The 27,245-nt window shown below is 43.7% G+C and overlaps 1 protein-coding gene across 1 annotated transcript in view; it reads right to left on the bottom strand.

The window, feature by feature from the left end:
* Window positions 1-27,245, bottom strand: part of si:dkey-215k6.1 (transmembrane protein 132B) — a 211,976-nt gene that overhangs the window by 34,563 nt on the left and 150,168 nt on the right. Inside the window, exon 5 of the mRNA XM_061818285.1 lies at window positions 14,684-14,870. Coding sequence (XP_061674269.1) covers window positions 14,684-14,870 — 187 coding nt within the window. The remainder of the gene's footprint in view (window positions 1-14,683; window positions 14,871-27,245) is intronic.

Raw genomic sequence — 27,245 nt, forward strand, 5'->3', positions numbered from 1 at the left:
TTTTTTAAATATAGCATATACAATGATCTATATATATATTTTTAAATGGAGTCTTGGTCAGCTCAGAGTTGGGAAACAGATGAGGCAGTTTGTATAGGATATTGGAATTTGAAGAGTCTTGGCATAGTTTGGACAGTAGACATAAGCGAGTGATTAAATTTTAAAGCATTGATTAGAATCCTTGGAAATAGCACCCAACCCTGCACCGTAGCGGTTGGTGCATTTGACTCTCAACCTCATATAGTTTGGCTACATGAGTAAGAAGCACAAGCAGGACAATGCCACATAAATAAATATCATTGAGGCTCATCAATTGCATTTGTTTATTAACAACTATATTATCAACTGTTTGTTATTTTAGTCAAAGAGAAGGAATTCACTGTGTAGAAAGTATACTGTACTATAAAACATAATTGGAGAGGAACCTCAATATAATGTGTGCGTGTGTGTGTGTGTGTGTATATATATATATATATATATATATATATATTATATATATGACTCGTTCAAGCATCCGCCTCACAGTTCTGAGGCCCCCGCCTGTGTGAAGTTCGCATGTTCTCCCCGTGCCTGTGTGGGTTTTCTCCGGGGACTCCAGTTTCCTCCCACATCCCAAAAACATGCAACATTAATTGGACACTCTTAATTGCCCTTCGGTGTGATTGTGAGTGCGGCTGTTTGTCTCAATATGCCCTGTGATTGACTGGCAACCAGTTCAGGGTATACCCGCCTCCTGCCCGTTGACACCTGAAGTAGGCTCCAGCACTCTCCATGAACCTTGTGAGGATAAGAGGCTAAGAAAATGGATGGATGGATGGATGGATGGATGGATGGATGAATGAGAGTCCAAACAATTTGTAGGACAGCTCAGACGAGACACTTAGTCATACACATAGTCTGTGTGTCCGGTCTATGAATGAATACACATCTGGAGGGCGTGCGTGGACGTGTGCGCATGCATGTGGGTGTGTGTGCTTTGAAACTGAAAGTTGGTTCAAGGTAAAACGCTAAATTAATTTAAGTCAGATTAAAATACTCTTGTGCTTTGAAGGACTTTAGTGCAAAAACTGTCTGAATGTCATGTAAATGTTGACTGTAAAGTCCTTTTCAACACAGTTTAAAGGTCCACTGACATGAAAAATATGATTTTTAGTATGTTTTTAATACACAAAAAAGGGCAGCCAGAATGGACCTATACATTTTTCCACCACATAACATGATTTTGACGTATATGCCTTTTTGTAATACCCCCCATGAAAATCCTCTCGAGGGATTTGTTTTGGAGAAGAAGCAGGAAGTGACGTTATTAGCAGACGCCCACTCAGGCGGGCTCGTGTGTTTATACCAGTTTTACCTGGGGGAAGGTAGCTCTTTGTTCCTTCGTATTTGCCAAATTGCCAGCTCGTTGTTTTGCTGGATATTGCAGCGTCGAGTCGGGCTGCTTTACGACGTTGTCGTCGCTCGCGGCTGAGTACGCTACATACTGTCATACATACTGTCGGGGAGTCTGTTGTTAGTTAGAAGTGAGCCACAAACCATCTAAATATGGCTTGAAATGATAGAGTAATATTGCCCCAGTCTCGTCACTTGAGATGTTCTGTTCTTCGAAAAGAGCTTCCGTGTGAGAAGGGGTCTCGGAAAAATTCAAAAATCTCTGTTGTTCCTCTCCTATAACAGGTGCCACTACGTGTTTTCAATTGCAAATGTCCCATCGTGACATCTGCTGATGACGTAGCAGGCAATATCGCTACCACTTGAATGTTGGGTGGGACTTCTGAGACTTTGTGCATGGATGACACATTTTCCGCACATATTTATTTTTTCGTATAGACATTGAAGTGAATAATGTTATATGGATTTTTCATTACAGTATCTATTTTAGAATGTTTATAGGCATGCAACTTGTTGGACCCCATCCCAGTTGACTATGGGCGTGAAGCATCCAGGTACATCCTGAAGTGGTCACCAGCCAATCACAGGGCAGATCTTCTTAAACAAACAACCATTCATACTCAGAGTCACACCTACGGTCAATTAAGATTCTTCACTCAACCGACCACACATGTTTTGGGAATGTGGGAGGAAACCCCGGGTTCTCAGAACAGTGAGCCCAACCCTTTCCAACCGCGCCACCATGCCACCCTACTATATATAAAAATAACTTAAAATAAGCCCAACTTGTTAGGACATGGGCGGCACGTTGGAACAGCTTTAGAGCATTGACTTCACACTTCTAAGGACTTGGGTTCAAATCCTGGCACCGCCTGTGTGGAGTTTGCATGTTCTCCCCGTGCCTATGTGGGTTTTCTCCGGGCACTCCGGTTTCCTCCCACATCCCAAAAACATGCATTCATTGGAGACTCTAAATTGCCCCTGAATATGTGTGTGATTGTGAGTGCGATTACTGTGTGTCTCTATGTGCCCTGCAATTGGCTGGCAACTAGTTCAGGGTGTACCCCCGCTCCTGGCTGACAATAGATGGGATTGGCTTCAGCACTCCCTCAACCTTTGTGAGGATAAGCGACTCAGAAAATTGATGGATGGATGGATGTAAGGACAATGTCCTAGAGGATAACCTGGAATACATGAAGTCAGGTTGATAAAGGAGAAAACATCCTTTTTGACTGTTTAGTTTATACAAGGGTAGATCTGTAAAACCAAAAAAAAAAAAAAAAGATTCAACAATCCATTAGCTCAGTGGCCAATTAGGAAGACTTAGTTTTTGCTTTGAATTGGCAAGTGAACAAAGATCCTCCATGGAGACACAAATGTTTAGCTTCGGGCCTTTTCAAAATAGGTATACTGGATATGAAAAGTTCAGATACCCCTTTTCCAATGCCAAGCTTTTGTAGGATAAAAATAGCAGACAAAGCTGATTCTTTTTTAACCGTTAATGTGACCAATAAGATGTATAAATCAAATTGGGAAGGAAAAAAATGTTTTTTGTGAAAGCGGAACTAAACAGCATCTGGCTGCAAGACAGCATGTTCAAAATGAACCAGTCATTTGAAACATGTTGAATGGATGTCAGTTCACCTGCCACCATTTGAAGTGCCTGTGATATAAACCAAATATAATTTAGCTTTTATTTTTCTAGATTTCTTTTTTCTAGTTGATTTCTAGCAAAAGCCTGAAGGTTTTATACTTACACCGACTGCTATTTGCAACGGTTCATAATTCCTTCCACTTTGCCCAACGTCCCAATTCTAGCTCTGGAAGTGTTCATAACTATCCATTTATTCATTCATTTTCCGAGTCACTTATCCTCACAAGGGTCATGAGAGTGCTGGAGCCTATCCCAGCTGTTGTCAGGTAGAGGCACCCTGAACTGGCTGCCAACCAATCGCAGAGCGCATGTACACACACAACAGTCGCACTCACAAACACACTTGGGGGCAATTTAGGGGGCCCAATCAATGTTGGACGTTTTTGGGATGTGGGAGGAAATTGGAGCACCTGGAAAAAAACGGGGAGACCATACAAACTCCACACAGACGGGGCCAGCATTCAAACCCCGGGCCTCAGAATTGTGAGGCCAATGCTCTAACCATCTTCCTTAATTAGTTAGGTTAACTTCTTGCGAACAAACGAATTACAAAAACCAAATCTTTTAGAGAGTAGAAGTAAAAATAGACCATGGAAATAATTCGGTTCCAAAAATGTGGACACTCTCTTCTAACTGGCGATGTGGCTGTGATCGGAATGCAGTCATTCCATTCAAAGTGATGTTAAATGGGAGCCAGCACACACCAGCAGCCATTTAATGTCTGTGGTTAACCACAAATAAAATTCTGATACCTGAGAATTTTCCTGTAATTTTAATTTTGTGCTCGATCAGACGGCTGTTTGGAACTCTTCAGAAATCACTCACTTCATTTCTTTTTGAGGGTACATTATTGGTGGAAAATATTCTGCATTTATTCATTGTGGTAATTTTTTTTTTTTTTTACCTTATAAAATCTTGGCATTTGGGCAGGAGTGAGTGGACTTTTTGTGTCCATTAAAATGTATCTGCTTGGTTTACTAAAACTCCACATGAAAATCAGCCAATAAATGTTTTATCATATAACAGTGAGACAATTGCACCCACTGCCCCCCCCCGTCCCATCTAGTGGTCTTTTATCCTGTTGATTCATTTACGTGCTATCCCGTCTGTTTGCCGTGCTCACTCGCTCCTCCTCGCTCGCATTCGTCACCCAAAGGCTTGTAAAAAGACAATAATAAGAATAAAATAAAAAGTGCTTTAATTTGTGTGTGGCCATGCAAAGAGATTTGAAGCTATCGAACATATGTATGGCAAGTCACGCCTCCTCTCTCTCGTGTCTGTGTGTGCGTGTGAGTGAGCACGTGTGTGTTAACGGCATAACACGGTATTAATAAGCAGTAAAGTCAGTAGAGGTGCACGCATGTACAAATCTGATGTGCAGCTTGTTAAAGGACCAATTGCTTTTTTATATGAGCATGGAAATGTCAAGATGTCAAATTATTCACTGGCACAGGCACGCATGCGTGCGCATGCACACACACAACCACACACACTCACAGTCTACCCGTACAAGAGCTGTATTCAAAATTGTTTTTTTATGAACATCTTCATTTTTCATTGACAATCATTAGAGAGGTGATCATTAATAAGATATTTTATTACAAGTGAAGACGGCACGGTGGATCAGCTGTTGGCTGTGTTGGCCTCACAGTTCTGAGGTCCAGGGTTTGAGCCCGGCCCTGCCTGTGTGGAGTTTGTATGTTCTCCCCGTGCCTGCATGGGTTTTCTCCGGGCACTGCGGTTTCCTCCCAGATCCCAAAAACATGCAACATTAATTGTAGACTCTAAATTGGTGTAAATAAATAAGGTGTGATTGTGAGTGCGGCTGCTTGTCTTGATGTGCCCTGCGATTAGCTGGCAACCAGTTCAGGGTGTAGACCGCCTCCTACTCGTTGAAAGCTGGGATAGGCTCCAGCACCCCCGCGATCCTTGTGAGGATAAGTGGCCAAGAAAATGGATGGATTTATTGCAAGTGAACTTTGGCATACTGAGAGCTGTACTTAATAATTTGACCCTCAGGCACAAAGTCTCGAGTCTCATACCTCTCTCAATGATGGGATGGATCATGTTTTGTTCCAAAAGTAAAATCAAATAATTTTGAGTATTTTGACATTTTTGTGCTAAACAGGGTCCATAAATGATTATTACATTATTAAAAACATAAATAGCACTGATTAATTTGCTAATCAATTAGTTGTTGACTGATCACTTAAATGCTGCACCTCCAAATATTCTCTTTTTTTGTCATGTGTACAACGTTGAGTGTAAATGTGTTTTTTACTGGTTTTGATGACTGGAGATAACTTGGTTAAACAAAGGTTGATGCATTAAAAATGTTTCATCCAAATTCATGAATTTCAGGAAATCATTCTTTTTTTTATTTAGCTAGAAATCAGAACTCATGAACAATCTCCTAAATACAACTGGAAGATTGTTCAGATCTGTTTTCTTTTTAATACATACATTAAACTCAGATATTATGAGCTTTGCACTAACAAGACTGCTAATTTTGATCATTTTCTTAACAAATAAATGTTTGGTCCAAATAACAAGGTAGACCCATGTCTGTAGGTAAATTCCGTAGTTATTACAACTCAACATCCCTTAAAACATTCAGAGGTTTTTCAGTTCATCTTGGTCACTTCCACCTAGAAAAATTTGGCTTTTCAAGTGCCACCTTTATGACCAAAATTAAAATACAGAGGTATACTCGTCCACTAGCCTAAGTGCTGAATGTAAAAATAACAGGGGTTGCATTCCTAAATCCTGTATTTAGTTGTTTTGTTTTTTTTTAAGTGTAAGCTCATGGGTGGTGTGACCAATGTTTGAATAAAGGAAAATAAAATGTACTTGTACGATTTCATTTAAAATGTACTGTCCTGGATTAAAAACTAAACCTTAGACTACTGTGACATAATGCACATCTAGTTTGCTAATTCTTTCATGAGGGAGGCCATGTGTCACTGATAGTACTTAGAAGACACTTTGAAAGCTACAGTCCGAGGTGAATGCAGTCGTATGGTATTTCATCAACTAAAACTACACTAAAACAATTTGGAGGACCAAAGTATGAGTAAAATTACATTTTAGTCGAAATTTGCTGTTAAAATGAAAACTTGCAGCATGTAATACGAAACGCCACAGACGGAGTAATGGAAGTTAGCATAGATGTCTCAGTAATTCTAAATCTTCAATCAACCAATACTTTAACACACACGGAGCACCAACACGTACAAACTGGGCGAAAAAAACAAAACACAGAACATAAAACTTAACTGAAAGTGTGAAACTGACTTGCCTGTAAACTGTGTAACCCGCCCCAAAACTATCACTTAAAGAGCCACAATATAGCGGTGGCGCAAACAATAAACCGCCGTATCGTGAGGATTTACTGTATGTCATAAACTGGCAAATTTACGTTTTATGCCATTTCTTTGTTGTACCTTTCCAACACAAAGGGGAAAAACAAGGAAAATGCCAGTCTGCGTGTGTGTGTGTTTGTGATATGTCAGGGATAAATGCTTTAATGATGACAATGTTCATTCCAGTCAAAGTATTAAGCTTCGGGCTTGTTGAGTTGCTGGCAGTGCTGTCCCAGTATGCGTGCGTGTGTGCGCGTGCACGTGTGTGTGTATGCTGTCATCAAGTGTGTTGTTGGACACAGTAATTACTTGGAGCAAACAGTGACACGCCGCTTGGTTGTGATCTGTCTGATTCCAGATGAATCACTGCCACAGAGACACCCCCCGCACCCCCATCACTTGGACAAAAGTAACAGGCCACCTTGAACCAGGAAAGACTGAGAGGTGTCCAATCACTTTTGTTTACAGAGTTTAAGTGTCACTCGGAGGTTTATTGACTAACCTTTTGTTAACAAATGACTTTGATTTTGATCTTCTGCTAATGGTGTGGTGCATTTGAAGTCTTGACAAGATGGAACTCCGAGTGATTACACAGATGGCTACATCAGTTTCTTGAGTCGGTCAGTTGTAAACAAAAGGTAGACTGCGAATGCAAATGTTGTCAGTGTGTTTGCATTACAGTGTCCTCCTTCCATAACCAAGTTTTTGCCTCAGCACCCATCAAAGCTCTGTTCCACTTGGCCAGCTGGTACCCATCAGCTATCTCCACAGGCTAAAAAGGCCCAATAGGACTCCACCAGCTTGACGGCATCCCTCACCGCTGGTGTCCACCTACGGGTTTGGCGATTGCCGCCACGACGGGTACAGGCCACCTTACAGTCACAGCTCCGCTCAACCGTTTCAACAACAGTGGAGACTCAATTTTAGAGAAATTGATGTTTATTATGCAGCACTGACCAACATTATACATTATAGTACATTAAAGTTTCTCTATTTGTGATTTTTGACAAGGAATATCAAATGAAGATGTACATTGAAATAATAACTTCTCGCATTAGTGGTTTATGTTTATAAGATGTGATTTTTGACAAGGAATATCAAATGAAGATGTACATTGAAATATTAACATCTCGCATTAGTGGTTTATGTTTATAAGATGTTATTTTTGCCAACCTTTTAAGAACAAAAGTCTAATTCTGATCTTCTGTGACGCATATGGTGCATTTGAGTGTCTCTATTTTTGATTGTGACAAGAAGAAGCAACATATAACAGGGATGAGAATGACCGATTTGGAAAAACACTGAAAATGTCTGCCTTGGGTGGGGGATGGCGGGTGCGGGGGCGTCAAAGGGGAGTGCGATCTTCATCTTTTCGCTCCAAAACTTTCACCATACTGGAAAACGTGCAGACCGCTCGATAAGATATGCATATGTATGTCTATAAGTTAAATCTATGGCATAGTAAACGGAATGCTTCTCTGAGAAATGTTAATATCATAGTGAAAATACCAATGAAATACCGCGAAAATGCTGCCGGAAATCGGAATGTTTTCGTTATTATAAACACCAAATTTAATGCAAACAGATAGCAATGCCGTTTTCCGTTATTGCAGCTGTGACTAATTTCACGACGAGCGTTGCCGATAGATGTAGGCAGCTAGTCTTGATCACAGCCTCGCCCCATATCAAGCCGTGCCCCCCCTCACCCACCAATTTTCTCAACGGATCAACATGTTTCACAACAATGACATTTTCAGCTGAAAAAACTCGGAATTCCGTGAATACCCGGAAAATTCTCATCCCTGATATAAGGATGTAATCTGCAACAATAGATTTTCTCACGAGTGGCTGATGTTTATTATCAGTACTAACCCACTTTTTGTGAACAAAAGAGAATAAATCAGATCTTCTATGACTAGTGTAGTGTATTTTGTCCCTTTATTTGTGATTTCAGACAGGGAAGAGATTCAAATTAAAATTTAAACTGCAAAGTTAGCTTTACACATTCGGAGCTGACATTTATTGCTTGGAATTGAGTAACTTTTTGTGAACAAAGGGCTATGGTTCTGATCATCTACAACGGGAAATCTGCACTTGAGTCAACACAGCAGATCAACCACCAAGTCTTATTTAAAAGGAAATAAAATCCAAGGTTGGACAAACGTTTCCTCGATCCGTACAAGGTCACAACTGAACTGTATCTCCCGTGTATTACAGATTAAGACTAATTGGAGGTAGGCAACCGATGGATATGGAAAGGATTGTAAGCAAGTGCTTCTCTATGACCCAGATAGTCACATGGGCGTAGAAAAAAAGTATTGCACGTGTGGATTAATTGGTAGGAGGGTTGGTGGCAGGCAACAAGAAAATACTCAGACAGAAAATATGAAAACCAAACATTGTCTTATCCTAAATATAGCAACACTGATCAATTGGTTCACAAATAGTTGGTTGAGACAAAGTTCCTACGAGTCAAGCATCACACACAGATGGACTCACCAGGTTCAGGAGAGTTAACACTTCATAAAAAGTGGCAAAGGACTTTGCCCCCAAAAATAACAGTATTTTCAGAATGACAAGCTGCTACTTTTTTGGGACGCTGTGAACCCGGCGGCCTATTTTCCGATGGCGTCAAAATGTAGATTTTTTTTTTTTTTTTTTTGCTAGTGGGTATGAGTTTAAAAGTGCAATGAAAACTTGTTCGAATAAAATTGTTCAAACATTGTCATTCCCAACAATGCACTTAGTTTGGGCATGCGCAGAGGTTTAAAATGTGTCGAAGAAGGAGACTTCACTTTGAGCAGGTGTAGAAGAAGATTAATCTATCTCAATTGGCCGTAGAAGGAGAGGGTGCCCCGAAAAGAGGATGCTGTATGACACAATCACACAATATATATTTTTAATTGAATTAATTTAAAAATCATTTGCAAAACGTAGCCGAATGCAAAGCTCTTCCGGTGGATTTCAAACGTGTGGAGCATGGAGCATGAACGAATCTACTTTCACTAAGGGATTACAAGGCTGGACTGCTACGTGAGGAGAACCGCACAACTTCAGCAGTAACTCAAGATGAAAATCAAATTGAGAATGACTGAGAGACTGAAATGATGTGTGAGATATTGTGAGGCTGTTCAACCCTGATGCTTTAGTGGTTTCAGTGAACAGGAGGAGGATGGATGAAAACAACTACTTTTCTGTTATATTTGAGCCACTCCACGACTGTGTGACAGTCACAGTTTAGAAACTTGGTATGTAAGTATATATTTACAAAGTCTTTCTGTATGAATATCTCATTTTTACAATATACCAGTGAGTACAGTATACATTATATCCGCAGCAGTTGTTCCGGTGCGGGTCGTGTTTGACCTCTATTGTAGATAATACCAAGTCAAAAAAATATATTGCATAATGCATTATCATAAACTTTTATGTAATTATAGAATGAAGGCAACCGCGGCTGTAAGGTAAAATGTTGAATTGTTGCTCACACAAGAAGTTAAAGTACTAGTCTACATTTTCCTTTTCCTTTTCCTTTCCATCAAAAACCACATCTTGAAATTTTACCATGAAGCCCAATATCCCGAACTATGTGTGAGTATAGCATTAAGACAGAAATAGCCACCAACTTTGGTGAGGGCACTTTTGTTTGAAGAAGCACAAATGAGAAGTAGACAGCGTTGAATAAATAAAAAATGGCCAACAAGAACAGCATTTATTCCTCTCAGACCCTGTGGGAGGCTTTTGCTTTTACTTTCAGCCATTTGGGGGGAAGTGAGCGAGGATGCGTAATGGCAGGTCTTGGAGACATCACAGAACATTATTACTGATCCAATTCATGTACTGAAACATAAACACATCCTTTCCTTACCTCCCTTAGCTTTGATGAAGCGCAACACAACCTATCCTGCCCCCCAGCCCCTAAACCCCACTAACAAGTTAACAAGTGGGCTGCTCGTTGCCTTGTTTTAGCTGCTTTACTTGATCGTTCATCATACAGAAGAAATTCACATCTATAATGCTTCAATTTGGACATCTATTTCCTACAGTAGGGCAATAAAGTATTTAGTCAGCTACAAATTGTACAAGTTCTCCCACTAAAAAGATCAGAGAGGCCCGGCATTTTCATCATCGGTATACCTCACCAATGAGTGCCAAAATGAAAAAATGAGAGAGAGAGAGAGAGAGAGAGAGAGAGAGAGAGAGAGAGAGAGAGAAGAGAGAGAGAGAGAGAGAGAGAGAAGAGAGAGAGAGAGAGAGAGAGAGAGAGGAGAGAGAGAGAGAGAGAGAGAGAGAGAGAGATAATTGCTTTGTCTGATTAAAAAAAGAATATGGTGAAAAATAAGTGTTTGGCCAATAACAACAGTTCATCTCAATACTTGGTTATATTCTCTTTTCGGATGCACCAATAGAGGTCAAACATTTTCTGTAAGTCTTTACAGGTTTTTCACACACTTGCTGGCTTTTACAGTAGCCCCAGGCTGTTAAGTTGGAGAATTTCCTTACTTGGTGGCTGATTAAATTATTTTTTGCGCCACTGTATGTGAAAACTGTTTTTTAAAATATGAATGAATGACAGCTGAGAAGATGAGACTGACAGACTGTAACACCAATACACTGACGACTGACCGAACAAAACGGACAACTACAGCATGACCAAGAGATTGTTGGACAGACTGACCATCTAAGAAATTTACTGAACAATCAGTGGATAAAGGGACTGGCAGACAGACTGAGCAAATAACCAACACACTATTGAAGGATCGACCAATGGAAAGACCGACAGACCTGCCGAACTCTTACCTACAAATAGATCGGATTGATTTGATCAGATTGATTGTCAGACAGTCTAACCAACCAACAGACAGACTGATCGACAGATAGAAAATTCTACTTACCAGTCATCAGACTGACAGAATGATCAACTGCATGACCAAGAAACAGATAAATGGAATGGCCAAGACACCGACCTCCTGACTGATCAGTAGTTAAGTCCAACAGATCAACCAATAGAATTACTAACCAAGTAACAGGCAGACAATCCAACAAACATAAGAAGAAAGATTGATTGGCCAACAGAGAACCAGAAAAACCTACTGACTGATTAACAGCAGACTGACTGAAAGATCAAGGAACTGACTGATAGACAGAACTACAAATCATTCTGCACATGGAGGGATTGACAAACCAATCAACAGCCTGACCGACAAGCTGAATGAGTGACTGACTGATAGACTGACCTATAGCATGACCAAAAGGGAGCTAGACTGGCTGAGAAATAGAGAGACCTACTGACTCATTGAGGGAGGGTGACTGATAGACAGACTAACTGACCAACAGACTGATAGAAGGACCAACAGACAGACTATTGCAAAAACAGAATGACCGAGTGTGGGACAGCCTGACTGATTGACCACTACATAAACGGACTGAAATACACTTGATCAGCCCACTGTCAGACAGAAGGGAAGATGAGTGTTAAACATATTACTTTATAGATGGAGTGATTGTTTTAACGCTACGATAAAGTTATTGAAAATTATAATGACTGATGAATGAGGATGGTGAAAATAAGTCAGACACCTGGATTGACATATCGATGGATGGATGAATTTCATGATAAGCACGTATGAACAATACTGTAATTTTAGTCTAAAGTGTTCTAAAATGTAGTTTTACACAAGTAAATTAAATTTCTATTTTTAAAAAATGTAACAAAAATGGAAAAAAAAAAACCACATTTATATTTCAGATTGTTTTGGAGAGCAGACAGCAGTCATGTCTTTGTGTCTGATGTGTAATGAAGGCAGATGCCCACCACGCCAATTTGGTTTTTCTCACCAGGGCTTTGCTGTCTGAAGGAGGGGTTATCAGGCCAGATTAGCGCACCACTAATGGAAGCTGGAGAGCTTTCAAAAGTATCTGGAGCAGCTGGATGCTCCTTTTTTCTTTTTTTTTTTTTTTTTTAGCTCCCAGTAACGATTTTTGTTTCTCGATTTTTACAGGCAGACAGGAAATGACTGTTTCAATTCATGTGAACATAATAATTTATTTATGATTGGAAATGCCACATTTTGTCATTTAGAGAAACAATATTGTCAGATGAGGAAGAAAAGGAGGATGAATTACACATAGAATAACAGGAAAAATCGGTTGGTATATAATAAGATGAGATAGAGCAAGGAAGAAGAAGAGGGGGAGGTAGGAATATAAAAAAGAAAATTAACTGGGTATGGAAGATGATGATGAACTAGGTCTCTAAGATGGTGCACAAAGTATAGATTAATACAATAAACTACAACGTTTGTACATAGAGTACATTGGAACCTTGATTAACAGACACCATTTAAACTGTTGTCACGATTAACTGACCACCTGGATAGTGTGTGTAAGGTGGGGGATGGCGTCAGTGGGCATAGAGACAGAAGACAGACAACAGTCACACAAACAATTACACCTACGGGCAATTTAGGGTCTCCAATTAATGTCAGACAGTGTGGCACTCTGAAAAACTGAACCGCAGACTCCAATAACGCTCTCAGTTTCCAAAACATTCTGGAGTGTAGAGAGTGCACTTGATGTGAAATTCTGAATGTATGTATATTACGATTCAAGACGTATGGGGTATTTCTATTCCTAGTAGCGCAACGTTACAGGCTTTACGGTAGTGATGAACCGTGTCAACCAATCACATGTGAAATCCGCCACACTGTCAGTCAATCATATTTGCATTGCTGGCAGAAATTACCAAAATTACTGACTGTGCGCAGACCAAACAGAGACAAGGAGAGTGCATGTAAATTGAGTTAAAGATGGAGAAAAATTGGAAAATGACCAACAAGGGAAGAGAACATACGGAATAAATGACACTTAATGACACTGTCATTTTTTGTTTATACTCCTCAGTGGGAGGTTCCCACTGCAAGCTCTTGTTAAAATTGCATGTAGGTTGAAACGCCAATTTCTAAAATGGTTCAGTTAAGATTTAAATAATCTCAAATTGTGCAGCACAGTGGGGCAACTGTAAAGCGTTGGCCTCACCGTTCTGAGGTCCCGGGTTCATAGGTTTTCGCCAGACACTTCCGTTTCCTTCCACATCCCAAAAACATGCAATATTAATTGGACACTCTAAATTGCCCCTAGGTGTGATTTTGAGTACGGCTGTTTGTCTCTATGTGCCCTGCTATTGGTTGGCAACCAGTTCAGGGTGTATCCTGCCTCCTGTTGTTGACAGCTGGGATAGGCTCCAGCACTCCCCCTCACCTCTTGTGAGGATAAGCGGCTAAGAAAATGGATGGATAGATGAACGTTTAGGACTTCACTGTTGTATTAAGATTTAGCATCTTGAAAAGAGGGGAAATTCTTTTTTTTCCGAAGTACAGCATACAGCATTGAAAACACATAGTTCGCATTTATGTGCTCTTGTGAAATTCTGCTCTACATTAATTGAGTAAATGAGAGAACATTATACAGTTGTGCTCATATTTTGAATTATAAGGGTCGAATTTGTAAGATGTGTAAAATGTTTAATCACGCTCAAATATCATTATATCTGAGCACACACACAAACTTGCAATGATCATAATTGTTTATCATGAAAGTTTTTGGGGAAACTGTCCTTTTTTAAAAAAAAAGTGCTATTCTGGCTGGCCTAAAAACCTAATAGTTTGTTTGAGAGAGAAAATATCATACAAACAGAATAAAAGATAGGGTGACAACTCCAATAAAACTTTGCAATATAAGGGACCACGAAGCCAGAATAGTGATACAGTGGAGGATTACTGTATCTGTATATCGTGATGACAAGTTGCAGGGACTCATTGTTTCTATGACATGCATCTCGGGACTCACATAGTTTCAAGTGGAAAATGATCTATGACTACGTAGAGCAAAAAAAAAAACAGATTAACTACACGTAGGTACAGAAGAAGAGGATGAACTAAGTATATTACCTCAGTAGAGAAGAGGTGTTTATAAATATCCACAGGTATACACAAAGTACTCCACATGATATAAAATCTTAATTTGAATTTAAAAAAATTATCAAATTAAACATAAAATTACTCCATAAACCATACACAATTACATACAAAAACAATTACTCCGTACAATATAACGTGTGCTAAAATATGCATTTAAAATGGTTTCAATTAGGTACAGAAGAAGAGGTTGAACTAGGTGTAGAAGACAACAATGAACTAAGCATAGATGGAAGAAGAAGAAGAAAAAGAGAAGGGCTAAGTATCGATGAAGAACTAGATGAAGAGGAGGAGGTCACCTGTGCAAGAGGTACGATGCCCTGGATGTCCGCATTGCTCACGTAAAGGTGTGACACTCTCTCAGCAGAGGACGGAGCTCCAGAGCCATACTCCACACTCCAGTGCAAAGTTTGAGTGGGGGCCAAAGTGATCACGTTGTCCACCTCAAAGTCCAAGTGCATTACTTCGTAAGATGGACTCTCCAACCTAGAAAACAGAAAATTGTACACTCTGATTACCAATTACTTGCAACCAGGAAGCAGGCTGTTCACATCCATCCATATTCTTAGCCGCTTATCCTCACGTGGGTCATGAGAGTGCTGGAGACAATCCCAGCTGTCATGAGGCAGGTTGGTAGCCAATCGCAGGGCAATGGAGACAGACAACAGTCGCACACACAATCACACCTAGGGGCAATTTAGAGTCTCCAATTAATGTATGTTTTTGGGTTGGGAGGAAACCAGAGTGGCCGGAGAAAACCAACGCAGGCACGGGAAGACCATGCAAACTCCACACGTTGTAGGGCCAGGATTCGATCCCGGTCCTCACAACTATGAGGCCAATGCTCTAACCAGTTGCCTCACCATGCTGCTGCCTGTTGACATACGAATAAAAAAAAAAAGATTCCGAGGGAAATTTACTTTTACTTTGTTTTTTAAGTAACGATAGCTGTTTCCTTCAAGCCCAATCAAAAAGCTAATTGCCAACCCCGTGAACCAGGTGGTAGCCTACTAATTAACATACCAACATATATTTTTCCGTCAGTATAATTTTTGTTGTTGTTTAAATTACAATAGAAATGTCTCTTGGCACATGTATAAAAAAATGGTGCAGTGCATTTACGTCATTCCCATGAACCAGGAATTAGTATGATCACTAAAATATGAACAGATACAAACGCACTATTCTACAATATTTTTTATTCTTATTTTTAATGTTACGATGGAAATGTTTCTCATGCCAGGAATAAAAAAAAAAGTTATTTTCCTGTCAGTCTTACAAATCCCCTTGGACCATGATGTTGGCAGATGACATTGTGATCTGCAGTGAAACCAGGGAGCAGGTGGAGGTACAATTAGAAAGACGGGGGCATGCACTGGAAAGGAGAGGAATGAAGATTAGCCCAAGTAAAACAGAATATAACTGTGTGAATGAGAGAGGCGGAGGAGGAGGAGTGAACCTTCAGGGAGAAGAGATAGCGGGGGTGGATGACTTAAAATACGTGGGGTTAACAATACAGAGAAATGGAGAATGTGGTAAAGAAGTGAAGAAACGGGTCCAAGCGGGATGGAACAGTTAGCGGAAGGTGTCTGGTGTTGTATGTGACAGAAGAGTCTCCGCTAGGATGAAGGGCAAAGTCTATAAAAACAGTGGTGAGGCCTGCCATGATGTATGGATTAGACACGGTGGCACTGAAGAAACAACAGGAAGCAGAACTGGAGGTAGCAGAAATGAAGATGCTGAGGTTCTCGCTCGGAGTGAACAGATTGGATAGGATTGGAAATGAGCACATTAGAAGGACAGCCAAAGTTGGGTGTTTTGGAGACCAGGTTAGAGAGAGCAGACATGTTTTCACATGTTCAGAGGCGTGAGAGTGAGTATATTGGTAGAAGGGTGCTGAGGATGGAGCTGCCAGGCAAAAGAGCGAGAGGAAGACCAAAGAAAAGGTTGATGGATGTTGTGAAGGAGGCATGAGGACAGTGGGTGTTAGAGAGGAGGATGCACAAGATAGGCTTAGATGGAATAAGATGACACGCTTTGGCAACCCCTAACGGGACAAGCCGAAAGGAAAAGAAGAAGAAGAAGTTTTCTGCTGCAGAGAAGTGAAATAATGTTTACTAAACTTTCTTCAAAAAGCTCGCTCACTGCTGGGTGAAACATATCGTTTTTGTGCCATCATTTTCGGTGCACCATCAAGAGGTTAGTGAAACGTAACTTACTTTTTGTTTACCTTCTGAAAAGTTACATACTTAAGATTTAGGTAACAATGTCTTTCGAATAATAAAAGAACGTGTAGTCATGTCGGTCTTATATCAGCCTCCATGAAACAGGAAGTCTGCTAACACGTTAACAGACAAGTGCATTTTCCCCCCACTTAACATTTGAGACATTTTGAGAACACTTTGGTGTATTTTTTTTTTCCTTCTTCTTGCATCATTAAATCTAAGGAGAGCAAATAAAGAAAATAAACTCTTTCATTGATTTGTTCTTGCAGCTGTGCCTCAGTGCTCTGCCGCCTCAAGTCAAGTCAACTTATTCATAAAGTGACAAGAACATTGATGATAACACAGCTGGATATCTATATAGTGTGTCTGTGTGAGTTTGTGCATGTCTGTGTGTGTGCGTAGCAGAAGTAGGAGTCAAATAACTTAACGGCAGATTTTAACAGCGTAATCATGGGCTTTATTGTTACATCGATAGCGCAAAACAAGCGGGACTTAAATGTTCTGCTGTAACTGTCACTTGTTATTATTTGCCAAAATCCATATGTTATGAAAAGAAATGAATGCCATATGAGAGACAGTATTGTCAAGCCAATATAATCAATATATATCATTGTTACACACAGTGATGCTAATAACACATTACAAAGTAATATACATTTACGGTATGGTATTGTACAGTGCATTGCTGGTTAATTATCCATCCCGAAGTGCCCGGTCATAAATCGTCATACAAGTAGGACACAATAACTGAAGGACTTACTATACTTATCTTAAATAATATTTGCGATGAAAAGTGAGAACTTTCAGGTTCTTCTGTAGCCCGGACTGTGAGCTGGCTTGACGCGCTGCACAGGTGACGTCCCATAGGTATGTGCTCCCCCCACATCAATCACCCTTACCCTTGTTAGTTAAACAGTTGCGGAATCTTGTCACACTGTCTTGCTCTTCACTTTAAACTTATGATGGTGGGAGCAATGGTGTGTGTGTGTGGGTGTCACTCACTTTCACATTTTAAGTACATTCACACACACATACACAGTTGCCTTCATAGACCACTATCGGCAACTATCAGTTAAGTAAACAAGTGTACTGAGAATTGTGTGCAATATAAGTAAGTAGTTGGTGTCTTGTGTTGGCTTGTCAAGTCTGCACTAAATTGTTCATTTATTGTGGCTTCAGAGACACTAATACTAAAGGTATTGATTGGTTCGTGTTGTTGACATCCTGCTGCAACTTGTGTGGCGTACATTACCACGTAATAGGTACGGTTAAGGTACAGCTTGTTTTTTTTTTTTTTTATTTTACTGTGGATAAGAGAAATTCCTGGCACTTGGCAGCTACTGAAAATTTTGCCCAGCATCACCATAATTAAACACTGCGTAAATTCAATTTTAACAGTACAATAAAACTGTTTAAGTGAATAATTCCTTGATTAAAATCATAGTAAAAGGTTTAAGTTCAATATAAAAAATGCAAAATCGTGTTATATCTGTCCCCGTCATTTCTACGCATAAGAAAACAGAGTGCCAGGGTGTAAAAAGGCCGTCTGTAGGGGAGGTGTAATCACTGGAGCTGAAAAAGCAATGTGTCCACACTGACAGCTGCATCCAGGTGTTATCGTGTCTCCAAAACATCCATCCATCCATCCATTTTCTGATCCTCACTAGGGTCGCGGGTCTGCTCGACCTTATCCCAACTGACTTTGGGTAAGCGATGTGTTACACCTTAAACTGATTGCTAGCTCGTTGCAAGGAACATAGACTAAAACAACCTTTTGCACTCAAATTCACAATTAAGGACAATTTAGAGTCTTCAATTAGCCCACCATGTTTTTGGGATGTAGGAGGAAAACTGATTACCCAGAGAAAATTCACACAGGCACAGGGAGAACATGTAAACTCCACTCAGAGAGGCCATATTTGAACCTGTGACTTCAGAACTGTGAGGCAGATGTGATCACCAAACATCCAGCATCCACCATGTCTAAAAACACTAAAGGAAAAAAAATGACAGAAAAAAATCCTTCAAGGAAATATTATTAACAGAGTCCAACACACTGTTGTTAGCATAGCATTGCTAGCTCACAACGAGGCATACAATTAGTCAAGACTGTGTTCTAGATTCTACCTCTAGACTCGGTGTTAACAATGCTTAAAAAGCACACTCAAAATCCTACACTAACAGCTGTGTATAAGATTATGTTCACAGTTTACTGTGAACGGGAGAATATTGTTAGATCATAGGAGAGCATAACATCCATGTAAAGTAATCACAGTTTAGCCTAGACTACATTTTTCCATGATTGCTGTTATTCAGGAACAAAAATGATTGGCATTTGTCACCACGAGTTATGAGTTACTGTATGTGAGATCAACATCTCAGACGGCGGATGACAATTTACATTTTAATACCTTTTTGATGCATCCATCTCAATAATAACATCAGAGGAAGAATAGGTTACTTTTTTTTTTAGCACACAATGACTTCATCTTCAAGAGTATAATAACAACAGATTGGTGTCATTAGCTCAAATTTGATATATGTGTGTATTTGTATATTATCATGAGTACGGCGCACATTTATTGAGACAATCTCCTTTGATGATTATTAGAACTTTTCTCTTAGATGATTACCTGGCAGGAATATTCATTTTAATATTGAATCGCCTCTTTAAAAAAAAAATCTCATCATCATAATTAGCGAAGGAGCCCGTGGCATTATTTTAAATGTTAGTTTTAATAGTTTATCAGTCATTCCATCACTTCCTTAATGACTTGGAAAAAAATCCCTGTCATTAAAAACTCCCAGATGATAACATTTGCTATATTGGAAAAATGAAATGCAACCCTGCCCAACACATGATCATGTAATTAGCATAAACATTGAGTATACTTTTATTGCTCTTGTGAAAAACTGAAATCTGTACAAAGAGAAAAATAATATTAGATTTGTGAAACTGTGAAAAACTTGAATTAGAAGCTTGTTTTAAAAAAATAAAATCATCATGTCATCATAATCATATAATATCATATTTGTCATGGGGTGTGTCCTTGTGGATCTGTCCGGTTATGTGTGTGCGTGTGTTTTTCCTTTCTTTCAACTTGAACAAGAGGACTGACATGCACATGCTTACAAACCTTCTAAGTGTCTCACACACAGGGGGCTGTCAGAGGTGTGTAGAAGAAGGTAAAATGATGCTAGGAACTACAAGTTGACAACACTGTTACACAACAACAATGTGTATTGTGTGCGCGTGTGTGTGTGTGTGTGTGTGTGCCAGTGTGTTTGTGTGCATATGTAACACAGCTGGTCGCTGCCACGCCGGGCCTCCTGTCAGTTTGTGCTAACACAAGCGTATCAGAGTGAAAGGACATTTGCACACAATGTTGTGTATTTTGTAACGCAATAGAGAGGCTGACACCATGTTGTATGGGTGTGTGTGTGTGTGTGTGTGTGTGTGTGTGTGTGTGTATAGATGAGACCTTTTACACACCGTACGGTGTCATAGCAGTCGCTTTACAAGGAATTGATACTGTACTGTTTGTAAAATACAGTACACTGTCAGTTTGTGTCCAAGCTGTCAGTCAACCTGGGTGAAAGGACAGTGTGGACATTGGTGGAATAATCTTACAGAAAATGAAGGGCATGCACACAAATACATGTACATGTGCGCACACACACAGGCATACACACACACACACACACACACACACCACACACTCGCACGCAAGAGAGTTACTGAGCAGATCACCGATCCCTAAGGAGCCACTGTACAGAAACAGTGTCATACTTGTTTCTTAGGCATTAGGTTACTTCCTGCCTCATGGAGGATGATATGAACAGACAGGTAGTACCATTACGATTGTATTATGTAGGTAATACTTCCTTGGATGCCCTTCTAGCTACCAACTTACCTAACTAGCCAACCAACAAATGAATCAGTTGATCTACTGGCCTATGACTTATCTACCAACCTATCAATAAAGGAAAGTACTAAGCAACGACCCAACCTTTTACCTACAACTACATATCTACCAACCAAATTGATCAGCTAACTCGCCAACTAGCTACCTACCAACCTACAGTAACAATAAATCAACCCTTTAACCAACTGACGTACTCATGAGTCACCTCCCGACCGACCTGAAAAATCAACTAACCCACAAACCAACCAATGTACCAAGCATCTACCAACCTACCCACCTAATTAATGGGTCAATCAACTAGATAATCAACTACCTACCTACCTACCTACCTATCTACCTACCTACTATCTTCTTCTTCTTTTACTTTCGGCTTGTCCCGTTAGGGGTCGCCACAGCGTGTCATCTTTTTCCATCTAAACCTATCTCGTGCAGCTTCTTCTTTAACACCCACTGTCCTCATGTTCTCCATCACAACATCCATCAACCTTTTCTTTGGTCTTCCTCTCGCTCTTTTGCCAGGCAGGTCCATCCTCAGCACCCTTCCACCAATATACTCACTCTCTCGTCTCTGAACATGTCCAAACCATCGAAGTCTGCTCTCTCGAATCTTGTCTCCAAAACATCCAACTTTGGCTTTTCCTCTAATGAGCTCATTTCTAATCCGATCCAACGTGCTCACTCCAAGCAAGAACCTCAGGATCTTTATTTCTGGTACCTCCAGTTACCTACCTACCTAACTGAATATAACCATCCACCATACTGTATTAAGACAAATCTTAAAAGATTGTTACAAATCTCACACATTAAAATCAACAAATACATATCTGACGCTTTACAGTTTTAGTTATTCTATATTGTGTTTCCTGTGCTCTGATAATCTTTGCACAAAACACCACGTGTAAAGATTCTGTTCCAGTGCCGATTTCTTGCCCGGTGAACCCTCCCTCTATCCGTCAATTCTCTGAGCCGCTTATCCTCATGAGAGGGGCAGGTGTGCTGGAGCCTATCCCAGCCATCATGGGGCAGAAGGCGGGGTTCACCCTAAACTGGTTGCCAGCCAATCACAGGGCACATGGAGACAGACAACAGCCGCACTCACAATCACACCTAAGGGCAATTTAGAGTCTCCAATGAATGCATGTTTTTGGGATGTGGGAGGAAACCGAAGTGCCTGGAGAAAACCCACGCAGGCACGGGGAGAACATGCACACTCCGCACAGGCGGGGCCTGCATATGCACTGTGGTCCTCAGAACTGTGAGGCAGACACTCTCCAGCTGCGCCACGTGGCACCCCCGGACACTTTTAGTATGAGAGTTCAGTGGCAATATTTAGTCAATGCCAACACCCTATATTAATGAAGTAACAAAAAAAAAGACTAACTTCTGACATAATTGCACTTTAGAACCAGTAATGTAAAAGCAATCATCTCTGTGTTGTTTCCCATTGTGACTTTTTAACTATTGGGTCCACTTCTCCTTTTGTTGTTTGTAGTGTATGAGAGGATGAGGCAGTAAAATGTAGTAGTGGGAGGTAATGTCCTATTCACTCGGAAAGCACTTGTGACTCTTATTGCGCATCAGACATTCTGTGACATGCGTGCCCCCACCCGCTGAGACCCTGACACACACATGTGCACACTAAAACACACACACTGTTGTCTCCTTGCATCATCAGGCCTCGGCAGAAGCCCCACCCGCACCCCCATTGTCGGCCCCGCTTATCCACGTTAGCAACAGGGACATACACACACACACACACTTACAGTATCCACACATAAAGCAGCAGTTTGGTACACTCCCAACCCCTCCGACATGCAACATGTAAATGCTTTTAGGGGGAGGCTACTGCGTGTGTGCGTGTGTGTGTGTGTGTGTGTGTGTTGCAAGTGTGGGTGCGCATGCATCAAACATCTCCCACTGTGTTTTCATCCTGTTTTTTTTCCCCCCATTTATTCTTTATTTTCTTCAAATGCAGGCAGAAGCTTTCGGTAACACGGCAGGGTGCCAGGATAGCAAAGATGAAAATGTATTTATATTAGAAAAATAAAATAAAAATGAAAAACAATGGAAGAAAATGGAGAAAGTATAAAAGTGTGCAATGATTTAATTATTGATTGCAAGCAGTGACAAAAAGTATGACTTTTTAAGATGAAAGCAGTTTTCTTGATTAGTTTAGAATTTTGTTTTTTGAACAATTTTGTCTTTTCTAGAAACATTATATTTTTCAATTATTTCTTACTGAAATGTAAGATATTTTTTCTCCAGGCTAACAAAAGATAAACAAATGTTGACTTGGCAGCACAGTGGATGACTCGTTAGCACATTTTAAAATTTGGGCTGCAACCTTCCTGTGCAGAGTGTGCATCTTTTCCCTGTTTGTGTGGGTTTTCTCCAAGTACTGTGGTTTCCGTCCACATTCGAAAAACATGCATGGTATTTCTATTGGAGATTAAATTGCCTCAAGGTGTTAACAGTTGTCTATACTCTGTGTGCCATGCATATGGTTGGAAAATGGTACCAGCCACACCCCCAAGCTACCCCACCTGCTCCCGTTCCCTCTTACTACTTGGTCCTTGTCCAGATAGTCCACCACCTCGTCGTACCTCTCACCAGTCTCACCTGCTCCCATTTCCGCCTCCTGTTCATGCCGTGTGTCATGATCCTGCCGCTTCAGCACGAGCTGTGCGGGTGTCCGCGCAGGTGCGCTGATTGGAAGGTGTACACCTGCGCCTCATGCAGCCCGATCATACTATGGATTTATATGACTGCGATGACAACTGGCCGGCGCCAGTTCGTAATGATCTTCGTGTCCCATTCGTGTGCTCCGGTATCCCTGATTGAACCTGTGTGTACCGACCTTCGTCCGTTCTCCGACCAACCTTTTAAGCCTGACTCCTTTGAGACTTCTGCCTGCGTTGATTGTTTCCCCGTGTATCGACTCCTGCCTGTCCGCTCATCTGTTCTCGTCGCTCGACGTACCAACTACCGCTGCTGCACCGGACTGCCTGCTCGATCCCCTACCTCTGCATATAATAAACGTGTCTCCTTGAACTACCTTGCATCTTCTGAGTCCTGCATTTGGGTCCTACTCTCGTTCCGATGGGACGTGACAGAACGAACTGGCCACAACAGGACCCAGCAGGGAAGACCCGGCGTCGCCGGGACCGACGCAAGGTAGACCGTTTGCCGGAGGACCAAGCCTGTCCAATCCGGGTAGGCTCCTTGACGTCCTCCACTTCCGTGTCTTACGCTCCGCCAGCGAGGTATGAATACGTCCCGAACACGACCCGTCCGGCTCCTCATATTCTTCTGGACTCTGACTTTTCGGAATATGAGGAGGACCGTGATTTGTATGACCGGCTGCCTGAGTACGACTCCGATGACTTTGATTTTGAGTCTCTTTGCCCGGCTTTTCATCCCAGTCAGTTTGTTTCACCTCCCCGCGTTTCCAGCACCCGAGCGACTTCGCCCTGTAGGTCCAAGTACACCAATTTGTACGAGGGAACCCGCTTGGCCATCCACTCGGGACCTCCGCGTGGCGGCCAGAGGAGACGCCCCAGCCGGGCGCTACCTTGTGCCTCCCGTTGCGCGGCAACTAAGACACAGTCCTCCCACTCCTCGCCGGCAACGGCGAAACCCCCAGACCCGCAGCTGGTGGCGAAGTTTCCAGCCCAGAGGGAGGAGGAGTCGCCAAATCACGAGGCGTTCCGCCGCGAAATGCGGGCGGAGATAGAGCGGCAGAGCGCCGAATTGGCGGCTCTCACGGCCCAGGTCCGGCAAGGATTGGCGAACCAGCCGAGCTACGCTGACGTCGCAACGGCGACGGACTCGCTGCTGACTCAGGTTCACGTTGCCGTGGAAACCGACCCGCCCCCTTGCCAAGTGCACGCCGCAGTGGGAACAGACTCGCCACCTCGCCAAGTGCATGTAGCTGTGGAGACTGACCCGCCTCCTCGGCATTCCCACGTCGAGGTTTTGGCGGTTCCGAGCAGAGCTCACGCGGCAGTTGGAACTGACCCGCTCCCGAGACACGCCCATGTGTCAGTTTCGACTGACTCTCCGCCTACTCAGGTTTACGTTGCCCTGGAAACGGATTCGCCACCGCGCCACGCCCACGTTGCTGTTTCAACGGATGCACTGCAAGCTCACGTGGCAGTGGGGACCGACCCGATGCCGCCTCACGTTGCTGTCCAGGAGGTGGCGACGTCTCCGCAGCCGCTTCTCGTCCGTGCTCTGGAGTGGCAGTGGCGACCGGCCCGCGGTCGCTCCCCGTTCCTGCTCTGTCGGCGACGGGCACGCCCATACGTTCCTGTCCAGGAGGTGGCGACGGTGACACTGACGCTGCCTTCTCACGTTCCTGTCCAGGAGGTGGCGACAGTTCCCCAGCCGCCTCACGCTCCCGTCCAGGAGGAGGTGGACGTGGAGTTGGTGATGCTGCCTTCGCCTTCTCACGTTCCTGTCCAGGAGGTGGCGACAGTTCCCCAGCCGCCTCACGCTCCCGTCCAGGAGGAGGTGGAGTTGGTGATGCTGCTGCCGCCTTCTCACGTTCCTGTCCAGGAGGTGGCGATGGGGTCGCCGCCTTCTCACGTTGCTATCCAGGAGGTGGCGATGACGATGGGGTCGCCGCCTTCTCACGTTGCTGTCCAGGAGGGGGCGGTACTGGCGCCGCCGCCTTCTCACGTTGCTGTCCAGGAGGGGGTGGTACTGGCGCCGCCGCCTTCTCACGTTGCTGTCCAGGAGGGGGGGGCGGTACTGGCGCCACCGCCTTCTCACGTTGCTGTCCAGGAGGGGGCGGTACTGGCGCCGCCGCCTTCTCACGTTGCTGTCCAGGAGGGGGCGGTACTGGGGCCGCCGCCTTCTCACGTTGCTGTCCAGGAGGGGGCGATGGCGTCGCCGCCTTCTCGCGTTGCTGTCCAGGAGGGGGCGGTACTGGCGCCGCCGCCTTCTCACGTTGCTGTCCAGGAGGGGGCGATGGCGCCACCGCCTTCTCACGTTGCTCTCCAGGAGGGGGCGGTACTGGCGCCGCCTTCTCGCGTTGCTGTCCAGGAGGGGGCGATGGCGCCGCCGACTTCTCACGTTGCTGTCCAGGAGGGGGCGATGGCGACGCCGCCTTCTCGCGTTGCTGCCCAGGAGGGGGCGATGGCGTCGCCGCCTTCTCACGTTGCTGTCCAGGAGGGGGCGGTACTGGCGCCGCCGACTTCTCACGTTGCTGTCCAGGAGGGGGCGATGGCGTCGCCGCCTTCTCGCGTTGCTGCCCAGGAGGGGGCGATGGCGTCGCCGCCTTCTCGCGTTCCTGTCCAAGAGGGGGGATGGCGTCGCCGCCTTCTCACGTTGCTGTCCAGGAGGGGGCGATGGCGTCGCCGCCTTCTCACGTTGCTGTCCAGGAGGGGGCGATGGCGTCGCCGCCTTCTCGCGTTGCTGCCCAGGAGGGGGCGATGGCGTCGCCGCCTTCTCGCGTTCCTGTCCTAGAGGGGGGATGGCATCGCCGCCTTCTCACGTTGCTGTCCAGGAGGGGGCGATGGCGTCGCCGCCTTCTCATGTTGCTGTCCAGGAGGGGGCGGTACTGGTGCCGCCGCCTTCTCACGTTCCTGTCCAGGAGGGGGCGATGGGGTCGCCGCCTTCTCACGTTCCTGTCCAGGAGGAGGCGATGGGGTCGCCGCCTTCTCACGTTCCTGTCCAGGAGGAGCTGGGGAGTTCTGTGGAGCCACCCTGGAGCTGGAGAGACTACGGGATGGTGGTGGTCATTGCTCTGGTCCTTCTCTTCATCATCCTATTCGCTCCAGATGGCTCCCAGCCGCTTCATGACCTGGCCTCGTTGGCGACCAATCCCTGGTCGTCTTGCAACGACGGCGTGGGAGGTTCTCGTCCGGAGCAGTGGCCTGCCTCGTTCTGGTTCCTGCTTTGCCGTTTGGTTCCTCACAGAGGTCGTCGGCCCGAATCGCCCCGTGGGGACCCTGGTGCTTGGCGTCCGGGTCCTCCTGACCTGTCCACCCAGACGCCTCGTGTTTGGTGGCCTGGATGGCCACCAGTCTGGGATTCAGGGGGGGGCATGCCCCCCTCCAGACCCCCTTCCGCCCACCCCTGCCTGTGTTAATTATTGTCTGTTTTTTCGTTTAGGCACGTCTGGGAGCCGTGCCTTTGGGGGGGGGGGGTACTATCATGATCCTGCCGCTTCAGCACGAGCTGTGCGGGTGTCCGCGCAGGTGCGCTGATTGGAAGGTGTACACCTGTGCCTCATGCAGCCTGATCATACTATGGATTTATATGACCGCGATGACAACTGGCCGGCGCCAGTTCGTAATGATCTTCGTGTCCCATTCGTGTGCTCTGGTATCCCTGATTGAACCTGTGTGTACCGACCTTCGTCCGTTCTCCGACCAACCTTGTAAGCCTGACTCCTTTGAGACTTCTGCCTGCGTTGATTGTTTCCCCGTGTATCGACTCCTGCCTGTCCGCTCATCTGTTCTCGTCGCTCGACGTACCAACTACCGCTGCTGCACCGGACTGCCTGCTCGATCCCCGACCTCTGCATAAAATAAACGTGTCTCTTGTTGAACTACCTTGCGTCTTCCGAGTTCCTGCATTTGGGTTCTACTCTCGTTCCGATGGGACGTGACACCGTGTCCATCAGGGTTCACAGCAGTAGACCAGAGGGCAAACTCCCTCCGCCTTCAGGTAGGGTATGAGTCCAGACAGCTGTTTTTGCCAAT

The sequence above is a fragment of the Syngnathoides biaculeatus genome, chromosome 4, assembly GCF_019802595.1.
Source record: "Syngnathoides biaculeatus isolate LvHL_M chromosome 4, ASM1980259v1, whole genome shotgun sequence".
NCBI classification, from domain to species: domain Eukaryota; kingdom Metazoa; phylum Chordata; class Actinopteri; order Syngnathiformes; family Syngnathidae; genus Syngnathoides; species Syngnathoides biaculeatus.